General features: G+C 42.6%; 1 protein-coding gene across 2 annotated transcripts in view; it reads right to left on the reverse strand.

Annotated features, from left to right (window-relative positions):
- The window catches only part of Spata13 (spermatogenesis associated 13), a 143874-nt gene that overhangs the window by 15944 nt on the left and 113228 nt on the right, over positions 1–14702 (reverse strand). For both annotated transcript variants that reach the window (XM_026394933.2, XM_026394934.2), the window contains 3 exons: positions 4830–4966; positions 2576–2755; positions 2029–2214 (listed from right to left, as the gene is read on the reverse strand). In XM_026394933.2, coding sequence (XP_026250718.2) covers positions 2029–2214; positions 2576–2755; positions 4830–4966 — 503 coding nt within the window. The remainder of the gene's footprint in view (positions 1–2028; positions 2215–2575; positions 2756–4829; positions 4967–14702) is intronic.

Raw genomic sequence — 14702 nt, forward strand, 5'->3', positions numbered from 1 at the left:
CACAACCACAGTCCCAAAACTGACCTTTAAATAAAATACATACCACTTACTTTTGGTATGAATTTTAACAGGATAGTAACACAATGCAATAGTTCAGAGTGCAGGCTCTGGGACAGACTGCCTAGGTTTAAATCCCAATTCTACCACTTTACTTTCTTGCCTCAGTTTCCTTATCTGCATTAGGGGGCTAACAGGATTGCCCAATAAAAATGGTTAGTAACTGAGTTAATCCAGGCAAAGAAATGGAGCATGATAAATATTTGACAATGATTAGCAGTTATTCTGATTTTCCTAAAATGCCATTTTATTTTTTGTGACTTTTTTTTTTTTTAATCAGAGCTTTACAGTTACACATAGTAATTGGGTGCATCCCAACAAGTTCATACATGCATAGGATTTGATTTCAGTTCATGATCTCCCTTTTTACTCTTCTCCTCCCCTCCCTTCTTCTCCTTCAGACTTTCTTTCATTTATCTATTTATATTTGATTGGTTCCTTATGTAATCTTATCCTTCTCTGCCCCTTTCCTTTATTTTACTCTAGTTACTGCATATGAAGGAAAACATTTGACCTTTGAGTTTCTGAATTTGACTAATTTCACTTAGCAAGATATTCTCCATTTCCATCCATTTATTGGCAAATGCCATTATCGCATTCTTTGTTATGGCTGAGTAGAATTCCATTGTATACATACACCACAATTTCTTTTTTTTTTTTTTTGGTAGTGGGAATTGAACTCAGGGGCACTCAACCACTGAGCCACATCCCCAGCCCTATTTGTATTTTATTCAGTGACAGGGTCTCGTTGAGTTGCTTAGCACCTCACTTTTGCCGAGGCTGGCTTTGAACTCAAGATCCTCCGGTCTCAGCCTCCCCAAACGCTGGCATTACAGGTGTGAGCCACCATGCCTGAACACAATTTCTTAATCAGTTCATTTACTGATAAGGCTATGGGTTGATTCCATAATTTAGCTATTGTGAATTGTGTTGCTATAAACATTGGGTGGCTGTATTGCTGTAATATGTCAGTTTTAGATCTTTTTGAAAAATACCAAGGAGTGGGATAGCTGAGTCATATGGTGGTCTTTATATGTCACTTTAAGGACACTTCATTCACCACACATTGACACAGAATAAGAAGGTTGGCACAAGTAAGCAAAATATCAGTAGGTCCATGTGGCAGATTGTCTAAGTACAGAATGGACAGTACTTTGCCTTAGTTTGTCTCTAGTGCTGAATGGTCACAGTTGAATTGATAGTGCAGATCTCAGCATTCACAGCTAGGACAGCCGGAATGATCAGACCTGGCAGGCCAGAGCTCAGCAGAATACTCAGTCAAGGTCTACAAGACACACAGCAATAGGGGAGAAAGGAGCCTTGCAGACTCACATCTGCTAAAGTTCAGTTCTCTGAAATTAGGACAAGAACATAAAATAAATGATTGCTGAGGAGAATATCATGACACCATAAAATATAGTCTAGGATAAAGCTTAAAATTTTTTTCATCTATATCTAACGACTCTGAATTTCATCTATGAGTCAGTGATTATACACTGGGGGCTTGGAGAAAGTGACAACCTTCAACTGTAAAGTCAAGTGGGTTCTGCAGAAGTCAATCACTTTAAATACTCCCAGGAGTTAAGTCCTGAGGGAAAAAGTTGCAAAGTGCCCTTTAAAGAGGACTGGCTACTCAGAAGGCTGAGACAAGAGAGTCCCTTGAGCCCAGGAGTTGGAGGCAAGCCTGGGCAATGCAGCAAGACCCCATCTCTGTGTATACATAGATTCATTTATATATGTATGCGAATAAATAAGGACTGGCTGCAAGAGCAGGTAAAACAACCACAGCCCATTAAACTCAGCAATGTAAATAGTAGGTGTTTAATGGATCTGGGCAGGGGCTAGATGGGCAGGAGCAGAGGCAAGGAGAAATGAGAAGTATAGGAAAGTGTGCTTGTAAGGAGGAAGTGGGGTCGTGTCCTGCAACCATGGGCTCTGACCTACAGCAAGGCCCTGGGGCCTGCACCTTACCTCACAGATGTCCTTGAGGTGTTTGATGTACACCCGTTCAGTGTTCATGATCTCCTGGATGACATTTGTCCGCATCTGGTGCTTGTTCTCAGAGTGCTTGTGGTGGCTTGTGTTGGTATCCTCCTCCTGCTCCTCACCATGGGTACCGCTAGAATTCTCAGACAGCTCTTCCTGATTGACTCGAAGCTGCAGTGCACACACACGTGACAGGTGATGTGAGGAAGGAGGAGGTGAAGACTTCATGGCTTCCCACTTGTCTGTGACCAGTTATCAGAGTGGCCTGGCCCTAGCTTCCATCTTTATGGCCTTAGCAGAGCCACAGCCCTGCCTACACACTCCAAGAAATAGCAGGATTGCCAAATAATTTGTTTACCTTCATTAAATTTTTTATTTGGACTAAACTGATTTCTTATAGGTTTGACTGGTACGTGGGACCGAAACAAAAAATTACCAAAGAACTAGACCTGAATAAGGGGGAGATCTGCCTGAAAGGAGTCTGCTGTTCCACCTCAGATACTTCCCAAAGCACAAAGGGCCACACACTTACTCTGACAAAGCTTGCAGGGAACCAGGCCTCCTTATCCTCGTTCCGGCCCCACCACCAGTCTTTGTTCGAGGCTTCCAGGACCTGGATGACATCCCCGGCCTTGAAGCCCAGTTCCTGGTCATCCATGGTCACATGGTCCCAGAGAGCTTCTGCGCAGACCACGCTGCCATCGCTGATCAGCTGGAACAGAGACAGGACAGGCTTCATGTTGAGATCGGGCAGGAACAAGGGAGCTGCTGTATGGGCTCTATCTTGGTGACCCTGACCTCTCCTAGTTCTTGTTCAGACACCTGGTGACGTCCAGTCAATCCTTACTTTCACTGGTTATACAAAAATCAATAGAGGAAAACATATTGGGGGGAAAAGTACCAGGTGGGCATCTCCAACCTGTTCTTAAAAGAAAATCCAAACCCACTTTTTTTAATTTACTTTTTTTAGTTATACATGACACAATATCTACGTTTATTCATTTTCATGTGGTGCTGAGGATTGAGCCTAGCACCTCACACGTGTGAGGCAAATGCTCTGCCACTAAGCCACATAACCCCAGCCCCCAAATCCACTTTTAAAAGATGTACAGATGCCGCTTGATTTATAATGGGGTTACCTCCGCATAAGCTCGTTGTAAATTAAAAATATCCTACATCCAAAATGCATTTAATACCCCTAACCTACCTTACATCACAGCGTAGCCTGCCCTAACATAAACATGCTCAGAACACTCCTGTTAGTCTATAGTTGGGCAAAATCATCTAACAAACCCTTTTATGATATGTTAAATAGCTCCGGTAATACACAGAACACTGTAAAATGAAAGTGAAAAAGAATGGATGGAGGGATGGATGGAGGGATGGAATGAATTGTTAGCCTGAAAAGAGCAGAACTCAAAATTGAAAGTATATTTCTACTGAATACATGAGTATTGCTTTCACATCATGGTAAAATAAAAAAAGGCTGAAACATTGTAAATTGGGGACTGTATAAACAGCTCACTTAGCTCTAGGTCAGTTAACTAAAAACCTTGAATATCTGGAATATTTGGTTTCTGCAGATGTTGGAGCCTAGCATCCTAATGTTAGTTGTACGTGTTAATGGAAGTCCTGCACATGTTATCCCAGAGGTGTGTTACTCATACTAATTCCCAATTCGATATTCAACTTTATAGTTTACTACAATTAAAGACAATGGCTTGATCTTGGGATATTTAACAGTTATTGAAAAAGTCAAGAACAGACATGGCTCATTCACTGGGAAGAGTTGATTCTGTCTCCCCTTGGCTCTTACAGACAAAAAGGCCTGTGACCAGCAGTGATTCAGATTTCTGAGTTTTCTGGATTTTGGAACATTTGCATAGTCTTTACTGGTTGATAATTCTAATCCAAAAATCCAAAATCTTAAGCTTTTTGAATGTCACGTTATTGCTTAAAGAGCTTCAGATTTGGGGGGTTAAGTTTAGGGATACTTGGCTTATATCATGTTTAGAATAATGACAGGAGATCTCAGTAGGGAGGCTAACAGACCTCAGTTACACTCCGCACACTCGCCTTAAGAGTATTCAAAGATTGAGGTGCCTGCCTTCTAGAAAAATTTCTGTAAAAAGAACTAAAGCTGCAAAGTGGTAGAAAGAACATCAGATTGGGAGTGAGAATCACATGATTAATTACAGCTCTACCATTTGCTACCAAGTCCATTTCAGGGCATGACTAATGTTAACTTTTACATTTTAGATTGCAGTTGAGAATTACATGAGCCAATGTACTTGGCTCATGGGAGTGCATTTCATAAACTAAAAAGCAAGACTTGAGTGCTAATGATTGCTGCTCTAATTACTTAAAGGATAAGCTTCAGTTCCTTGGAAAGCTTGATCACAGACATTTTTCTGGACAATGCAAAAAACCACAGTGTTGTTCTTGTATATGCATGGTTTTGGGTTTTTTTTTTGTATATTTTGTTTGCTTGCTTTTTTTTTTTTTTCCCAGTGCTAGATATTGAACCTAAGGCCTCATTTATGCTCTACCATTGAGCTACCCCTCCAGCCAATTTTTTCAGAGCTGGGGACTAAACCCAGGGCTCCGTACATGCTAGGCCAAGTGTTCTACCACCAAACTACACCCCTATCCCCAAAATGGGAATCAGAGTTCTAGGGTTTAGAAAATGCTTAGCAAAAAATAATCAGATAGCAACCTCTGAAGTAGTTCTGGACCCTGCAAATCCAGTGTCCAATAAATGTCATTGTTGTGTGGATTTCTGGTACCTCATTAATGGCCAGCTGTTCCCCGCCTGGCTGTAGATACCGAGGATTGGCCTGACAGAGTTCTTCATAGCTGAAGTCCTCCTCGCTACCGTTGTCATCGACTAAGGCAGAGGACTCAGTACCTCCATCTGAAGAAACTAGAGAAAGAGAGAGGAAGGGCATGGTTGAAAAGGCACAGATAATAACAAAATAAAATGAAACAAAAGAAAGCACAGATAACAAGTTTTTTCATATGACAAAATAAACTACCTTTGATAACATACTCCTCAGAGAAAATTATCAGTTTCATCTTACTCAAATAAGAAATCATTAGAAAACATCTACTGACATATTGATTAATCCAGAAGTAGCAACTGATTCTGAGGAGCTGGAGTCAGGGGTTCTGTTAAGTGAGAAGTGGGACATTTCAGAGAGCACTGCTAATACAATTATTTTGTGAGCTAAGGTAAACTATGTGTGATTTAGTTGAAAATTTATGCCTCAAAACAGAAAAATACAGATATAATGTTTCTAAGCAATATGGTGATAGACTAGAGGAAGTAAAGAAACTGAAAATTATGATCACTTTTAAAAAAGTATTCTGCTTCCATCTGCAAGGCAATAGTACTATTAAATCCCCAGGTCCACTCTTACTATTGTCCACAGATGAAAAGGACTGGAACTCTCAGAATTAGGAATTACATGGTATCTTTACTACAAGAGACAGGTCTTTTATGCATTCATTTATTCTGTGTACTGGAGACTGAGCTCAGGCTAGGCAAGCACTCTGCCACTCAGCTACATCCCCAATCCTTCTTATCTTTAATTTTGAGAGAGGGTCTCACTAAGCTGCCCAGTCTCGCTTCTAACTTATCATCCTGCCTCAGCCTCCTGTGTTGCTGAGATTACAGGCATGCACCACCCTGCCTGGGTGAGACAGACCTTTTAAGGATACATGTAGAATTTTTGGTTTCATTACCTTGCTATCAAGATTTTCTATATTGGGACAAAGGCTTTCTCTCACCAATGCTAACTAATCATCTGTCACTGAATGGAGATGTTTCTTCTTTGAGATTGATAGCCTTGGACCTTCTGTACAAGCTGAGGGATGTCTCCATCACTATTTTCTGTAATGGGATGAGTAGCAGGTGCTGGGCAAAGGATAGTCCTTGACTTTAGCAGACCAGGGACATTACTCTGGTAAGCTAGGGTAGAGTTTCAGGAAGAAGGTAATAAAACAGAAAAACAGAAGCAGTGGCTATCTATTCATGATACTCAGATGGCTTTTTTTTTAATTGGTTGTTCAAAACATTACAAAGCTCATGACATATCATCTTCCATACATTTGATTCAAGTGGGTTATGAACTCCCATTTTTCACCCCAAATACAAGTTGCAGAATCACATCGGTTACACATCCACATTTTTACATAATACCATATTAATGACTGTTGTATTCTGCTACCTTTCCTATCCCCTACTATCCCCCCTCCCCTTCCCTCTCATCTTCCCTCTCTACCCCATCTGCTGTTGTTTAATTCTCTCCCTTGGTTTTTTTCCCTCTTTCCCCTCACAAGTTCTTATATGTAATTTTGTGTAACAATGAGGGTCTCCTTCCATTTCCATACAGCTTCCCTTCTCTCTCCCTTTCTCTCCCCCCACTCGTCTCTGTTTAATCTTTCCCTCATGCCTCAGATGGCTTTTGACTGAGAGCAAAAGAGTGGAATCTAAAGCACATGCTACACAGACAGTAGTATAGAAGTTCTCCTATTATCTGCAGTTCCATTTTCCCAGGTCATGGTCAACCACAGTCCAAAAATATTAAATGAAAAATTCCAGAAAAACAATTCATGTTTTATAATATTACAATATACAATGGTTCTATTTTATTATTTGTCATTATTGTTGATCTCTTATGATGCCTAATTTATAAATTAAACTTTCTCATAGGTATGCATATATAAGGAGAAAACATAGTTTGGTACTACCCGTGATTTCAGGGATCCACTGGGGGTCTTGGAAATTATCCCCCATGGTATTCACTCATGCATGGAATGACAGATGAGACTGAAAAGTGAGGGGGCAGGGTGAGAGGGGCTCACTGTGGAGGCTCTCAAGGACTAAAGCCAGCCATGGGGCCTTTTCTTAGGGTTGAGCCAGGGAATGACAGCTTTTGAGTAGAGGTCTGCTGATGTTGTAGAGAGAGGAGATACTAGTTTTGCTGAGGTGTGGGCTAAGTTCCAGCCCTAACCCTCTACAGGCATGGTCCTGGACCTGAGCAACTCATCTCTCTGAGTTTCACACACTTCTTTTTGAAGAATGTAGTGACAGAACATGTGTCAACCTCCTAGCATCATTGATGAGCAGCTGGGGCTTGGCAAGAGTTATTACGGTGATCGCACTGAAGGTGACAAGGGCTGGGTAAATAACAACTTTGCTATAATGTGAAGGAAGGACTGGAGGAGGGGGAGGAGAATGAAGCCAGAGCAACCAGCTGGGAGAAATGAGATTAGAAGGAGCCAGTGGCAACAAGATGAAGGACTGGGGAAAGGACTGTGGGGACTGAAGTCCAAGGATGATGGAGAGGTTAAGCTCAAGCTTGGAGAGAGAAAGAGGATGAAGTCAACATGATTTCAGAAAACCCCAAGCTCCTACGAGGATTTAAAAAAGGAATACCAGAGGAAGAAAACCAGTGCAGAAGGAAGGAGGAAGGGCTAGACAGGTCAGAGCATGGCTGTGCTCTGCTGGACTTTGGACTTGCAAATCGACATTTCTACTAACTTCACTCTCTGTGAACAAGCCTATTTTCTATACTGAAGAACTTTTTTAACTTTTTATATGCTGCTAAATCCAAGGTGCATTTTCTATTCCCAGCCCATCACAGCTGGATGGATACATCCCAGGAGCTTTGCAGACCCACATGTAGCCTTGGACCATCCCAGGACCTCCTCCCTGCATCCTACCTGCCTCAGTCCTCTCCTTCCCTCAACGCTGTGGCTGTGTGGTAGAGAGTAATGGATTTTTAAGCAAAGCCTCAAATTCTTACACTAAAAATAGGAAAAATTACTGAAGGAGTTTGCAACAATGGGGGTTATAAACACTCTGAAAGTTAACCACATGAACTGTATTTCATGTGCTGGATTCTTAGATTTTCCTCTCCAAATACAGATAGGATAAAGATTATGATAAAGAATTCAAGCTGGAAAAGCAGAGGCACCATGCTCACAAAGCAGATGGTGGGTAGACAGAGCCGTGACTGAGTGGTTACTTGGCCAGCTTGGGCCTTTCCCAGCCTGGCCCTAGCCACTCCTTTCACACTCTGCTCCAGCTACTTTCCCACTGGTTGCCCCTGTCCTGTGTGCCCAAGCTTTGAACACAGTGTTAGGGGCACTCTACCCAGACACATCTACTGATGAGCCCATGCTTTTTAACTGCTTTTCCCACTGCAGGATGCCCCTGCCACCTGGAAATCCCTCAACATAGCTGCAGTCACCTCCTTTCCAGAGCCCTATAGTGAGCCCAGGGTGAGCCAGCTGTACCCACTGGTCTGCACACCTATGCCCCTGGAGTGTAACTGCCTAGGCTGGTGCACTGAATACAGAAAAGTCAGTGAACCCTGGATGAACTAATGATGCTACTGGCCCCGTTCCAGCTCTCCGTAGGGACCAAGTTGGGGTTCTAGGCAGGTGCATGGTGCCCAGCATCTTTTCCCCACCTCAACCCCCCACTCCTGTTCCCATCCCTAATCTTACCCAGGGACTGGGGAGTGAAACTGAAAGGGAATGCCTCAGACATGGGGCTGCAGAGAAAGGTATGTTCCTGGATCTGAGCACAAAAACGGGAAGCTCTCCAGAGCCTTGGCTGGGCCCTGGCTTCTCCCCGCTTCACCAAGGGAGAGAGGACAGCACTGTCAGGGGCACAGCAGGGTCAGTGGAACTCCAGGAGAAGCGCAGGAGGACAAAGGCAGGGAACCTGCTCTGTGTGTGTCTCTTGAACCAGTAAGTGGCAAGGAATGACACCACCTAGCAGGACCCACCTTCCATTCTCTCCTCCCCCTCTTTCTTATTGGAACTTCTCACCCCAGGGAGTGCAGGGCTGGTGGTGGTTCTGCAGTCTGATTCTGGGTGTGTGTGTGGGTGAGAGAAACATACTCAAGCCTGTACCAAGCACAGGGACGGGCTCCTTTGTAAATGTGTAACTTCCGCTTTCTCCCCTGAGGTCAGAACTGGAGGTTATCTTGGGCTGGGATTGTGGCTCAGGGGTAGAGCGCTTGCCTAGCACGGGTTTGATCCTCAGCACCACATAAAAATAGAGGCATTGTGTTAAAAAAAAATGTTTAAAAAAAAAAAAAAAAGAACTGGAGGTTACCTTGACTAGTGCACTTTCCTGGGTATGTGTTTTAGGAGGCTAGGGGAAGAAAGTTTTGGGAAGCAAGTAAAATTTTTTTCCACGCACAAGTATGTCTTAGACTAAAAAAGAGATAGCACTAAAGCTAAAAGCCTCCTCCAATCCTGGCAGCTTCCCAGACAGAAAGGTCCAGTGACTACCTTTAATGTCTGAAATGTTCTAGGGCTCCAGGCTGAGCACAATATATACAAAACCAAGGTTGTAAGAGGCCCAAAGCCGCAGGAATCTTCAGATGTCGGCCAACAGTGATCTGGCACTGCCTGGAACCAACAGCATTTTTCCTTATCACATTTCAGCTGCAGTTGAGCAAAAAAAAAAAAAGAAAGAACAAAAGAAAGGAAGGAAGGAAGGAAGGAAGGAAGGAAGGAAGGGAGGGAGGGAGGGAGGGAGAAAGAGAGAGAGTGGGGGGAGGGAAGGAGGAAGAAGAGGAAGAGTAGAAGCAGCTCAGTAAAAATAGAGGTGTCTGGGTCTCCCACCCAGAGCAGAGCCCTGATAATTGCACTTTCTCCCTCAAAAAACCACCAAACAATATCTGCCCAGGGAGGGTCCTACCATGTAATCTGACTGTTGTTGTGAAAATTAGTAAAAGTAATGATCGTGCACAATCCACAATTTAAACAAGTCTAATGAGAAGGAGAACCCATGGAAGAAGTGTTCAACTTTACAGGAGATATGAGAATGGAACCCTCTGGACATGGACCTGGAACACTGAAACCTCTGAGCTGCTACCATAAACACAGGAGAGCGAGGTGGGTCATGAGAAAGATTTCTAGCAGTGGTTTCCACACCATGGAGGAGTATCTACTGAGCACTGTGGAAAGGAGGTGCAAGAACACATAGATCTGGTGACTCAGAACATTAGCATAATAACATTTCAGACATTAAAGATAGTCACTGGACCTTGCTGTCCGGGAGAGGCAGGGCAGGGGCCTGGGGTGGGAGACAGGCAGTGTGCAAAAGGGAAAGGATAGAATGAAAAATCCCTGGAAGCAACAAAGGAATGATAAATGCTGGAAGTAATGAATACTCTAACTGCCTCATTTGGACATGACACAACGAATGCACCTATACATCATACTGTATCCTATGTAGGATTGCACAATTGTTACTTGTTAATTCAAAATAAAATAACTTAGAAACATCCTGGCTTCACTGCCTTTCTAGATAAACGCCCTTGGAGCAAGTCACTTGACCTCTTTCAACTTTAGTTTTTCCCATCTAGCTGCAGTTGAGCAGGTTTACATGTTTTGTATATTCACAGGTCATTCTCCTCCTGCTGCCCTTCACATCCCACATGTGACTCACCAGCAAACTAAGTCTGCCGTTGACTCCTATGGTAGCTATGGTAGCCAGAACCTGGCCACCTTTCACGGGTCTCCCACCACCCAGGCTTGGGGCTCACTCAATCTAGCTGCCCCTCTCTGGCCCCCCTGTGGCTGCCCCAACAGAGGATTCTCTCCAAAGTGGCCAGAATAATGGTGCTACATCATTCTTCAGTCTCATGGTATTATTTTGCTCAAAACCAATCACAGAGGAGAGAGCCAAAGTCCCAAGGCCCTCCCTAGGCACACATTGTGCCTCCTACCCCTCCCACTCTGCTCTGGCCCTGATTGGTGTCCTGACTACAAACAAAACAGGCGCTGCCCTCTGCCCAGGGCTTGCTGCCTCTGCACCCAGCACCCCTCCCAGCAAGCACTTCTGGACCATCCCATTTAACACTATATCATCCTCCCCAGTTTACTTCCCTCTGTAGCAGTCGTCATCATCTACTACATTTTATTGTCTGGCTTGAATAAAAGTTACCAATGTAATAACTAATCTGATCTATCATTTTTGCAATCCTAGTAACTAGACAACTCTCTGGCACACCTATGTGCCCAATAAATACTAGACAGATGGGAGGAAATGGCCATGCCATTTCAGTCAACTACATAATTACATTTCAGTGGTACCATAAGATTAAAATGGAGGGGCTAGGGCTACAGCTCAATTGCAGAGTGCTTGCCTAGCACGTGTGAGGCACTGGGTTCGATCCTTAGTACCATATAAAAATAAACAAAACGGAGCCAGACGCGATTACACATGCCTGTAATCCCAGCAGTGTAGGAGGCTGAGGCAGGAGGATCTCTGAGTTCAAAGCCAGCTTCAGCAAAAGCAAGGCACTAAGTGACTCAGTGAAACCCTGTCTTGAAATAAAATATAAAATAGGGCTGGGGATGTGGCTCAGTGACCAAGTGCCCCTGAGTTCAATCCTTGGTAGCAAAAAAATAATAACAAAAAATAAATAAACAAAATAAAGACATGTTGTTCATCTACAACTACAAATTTTTTTTCAAAGATTAAAATGCGGTAGAAAAATTCTCCATGTTTTTCCTATACCTTTCTTAAGTTTAGATATAAAATTGGTCTAAAATTGGTCCATGGTTACAAATGCCTACAGTATTCACTACAGGAACACATTGTATGGGTTTATAGCCTAGGAGCAAAAGCTCAGGTGTATTCTAGGCTATATTATTCTGTCTTAGTAGGAACACTATAGGAGGTTCACAATCATAGAATTGTATAACAATGCATTTCTCAGAATGTGCCCTAGTCATTAAGTAATGCATGGCTATATGGTACATTGACTTAAAAGCATGGTTTGGGGGTCAGATGACCTGCCTTCAAATGACAGTGCTGCAAAGTTTTTATTTATTTATTTGAGTGTGAGTTTTTGGACTTTCTGTGTCTTTTTATCCATTGAATGTGAATAATAAATACCCATCTCTCAGGGCTGATTGTAAATTCTCCACAGTAATTGTTACTGATTTGTTGTAAGCCTCAAATGAAATGATGATGTTTAAATGCACTTTGCAAAGTAAAAAACAGTACAGAAGCACCAGACATTCTTTAATGTGGTGCGTGATGTGCCAGGTACCAATTTAAGCCTTCTGGGGTGTATCAGCTCATATAATCCTCCTGACAATGCTATGTGGTTGGTACTATAACTGGTACCCAATTACACACAAGTAAACTGAAGTCCCAATACATCCAGCTGTGTGCATCGGGCCTCTCACTTTTACCCACCAGCAGTACTACCTCCCTTGTAGGCCCTCTGCTGTTGGTAAACAGACAAAAACTACTAGGCAGATATTAAACCCCCTTGCCCTAAAACTTTAGTACTTTACACCCTTCTGGAGAATAGCCATAATTACCGACTCTCCAGTGCTTTGCTAAGCTTTGCTTCCTACCCCAGCTTACAGTTCCCAATTGGGCCTGTCAATGACCTGATCCAGTTTTCTGTTTTAATCCTTTCCCCTTCATGACCTTAACTATATTCCTGATTTTAAGTTCCTTCTAAGCTAATGATTCTTGTGTTTTTATCCTATAATTCAGATGTGTTTTACAGCGCTGGACTTTTCAGTTTGTGTCTAGATTAGAGGGAAGTTAGTGCTGTATCATAATGCTGCATCTGTGCTTACAGTCCTTATCTTTGTTTCCCTTTAAAGACAGTGACTTCCTTTCAGGGGAGGACAGAATCTATTTTTAGATTCTATCATAATACTTGATATACAGAAAGCATTCGATAAGTGTTTTCCAACTGAACTACAAATTGCCCATGAAGAAACTGAGGTTCCAAGAAGTTAAGTTATTAAACTGAGCTACACAAGTGCCGGATCAGAGCCAGGATGGAAACGAAGGTCTCCCCGACTCTCACCAGTGTTTATCGCACTAGAAAACTCTCCAGCTAGTGTTTGGGGCTCCTGTCTCCCTCCCTGAGACAAGCTATACAATACTTCCAAGGTAAACTTAAAATAGTGGTTTCATGATTTCACAAGAAATTACACAGTGATTATCTATTGCATTATGAAAGTATTCCATGACAGTATTCCGAGGTATTCCAAGGCCTTCCTGCAATCTGATTCCATTCTACTTAAAGGAGCTTCTGTGTGGCAAACACTTACAATAAGTGGTTATTTTTTTGTTTGTTTGTTTTTGTTTTAAACTGAACTACAAATTGCTGATGGAGAAACACCAACCTGCAGTTTAAATGAAAACCCTATGTGTGCCCACTGGGTGCCAACACCCACACCCACCTCTTGGTGAGGGACAGACCTCTTTAAATGACCCAGACCTACAGGCCTGGGCTGCTGCCGTCTCCATCCTCTTCAGGGTCACTTCCTTACCAACTGCAAAGGACTTCAAAACCCTCAGCTAAGATGAAACTTAGTAATGGGAACCCTTTATTCAGGGGAATTTTGTGTGATGTAGAACAATTATAAGTTTTCAAAAGCTGGTACAGTGATGCACACCTGTAATCCCAGCAACTAAGGAGGCCGATGAGTTCAAGGCCAGCCTTAGCAACTTAGTGAGACCCTGTCTCAAAATAAAAAATTTTAAAAAGCAAAGGGATGTAGCTCAGTGGTAAAATGCCCCTGGGTTCTATCCTCAATTTGTATGCATGTATCGATCAATCAATCAATCTCAATGTTTTTCAGTGAAACGGGGGAAATTATTATAAAACAAATACCCACCCCCCCCTTTTTAATGATACAGATCAGAAGTGCTAAGTGTGTTCACACTATTGTGCAACAGCTCTCTAGAACTTTTTCATCTTGCAAAACCGAAACTCCATACCCATCAAGCACAACTTCCTCTCTTCCTGCCCCCACTCCTGGGCAACCACTTTTCAACTTTCTTTCCCTTTGATTTTGACTACTTTAGATACTTCCTACGAGTGGAATCACATACAGTATGTCCCTTTGTTTCACTGAGCAAAATGTCCTCAAGGTTCATTTATGTTGTAGCATGTGTCAGAATTTTTTTAAAAAAAAATTCTTTAGTTGTTGATAGACCTTTATTTATTTATACGTGGTGCTGAGAATTGAACCCAGTGCTTCGCATATGCCCCTGCCCCAGAATTTCCTTTTTAATGGTAGCATGATATTCCGTTTTTATGTATACACCCCATTCAGCTTATCTTCTTACTTGTGGATGGACATTTGGATTTGCTTTCACCTCTACTAAAATGAATAGCGCTGCCATTAAGGTGGGTGTGCAAATTTCTTTTGGGGACTCTACTTTGAATTGTTTCAGTTATACACCCAGAAGGAAAAAATTTGAAGCACAGGGTGATTTTGTAGTGTTAGTTTTTTGAGGAGGCTGTATCCTGTTTTCCACTGTGGCTGCATCAGTTCCCATTCCTACCAGCAGAGCATGGGATGTAGTTTCTCTGCATTCTCAATGATAACTCTACTGTTTTGTTGGAGAAAACAAGTATGGAAAAGCCATTTTTTAAAAATGCTACTGTAAATATGGAGCCAACTCTGCTCCAAACTGAAATCACCTTTAAAAGCCTAGACTTCCAGCTGTCATCAACATGACAGCAGCCACAGTTCTCCTTGCACAGCATTTCTTAAAGCTTCAGCCAAGCAGGAAGAGCCCCCTTTTTCTTCTAAAGCTCTCCATACTGACGTCAGCACATACCTCTGGCTAGAATGAGTTTTTT

Source organism: Urocitellus parryii, chromosome 2 (genome assembly GCF_045843805.1).
Source record: "Urocitellus parryii isolate mUroPar1 chromosome 2, mUroPar1.hap1, whole genome shotgun sequence".
Taxonomy (NCBI): Eukaryota; Metazoa; Chordata; class Mammalia; order Rodentia; family Sciuridae; genus Urocitellus; species Urocitellus parryii.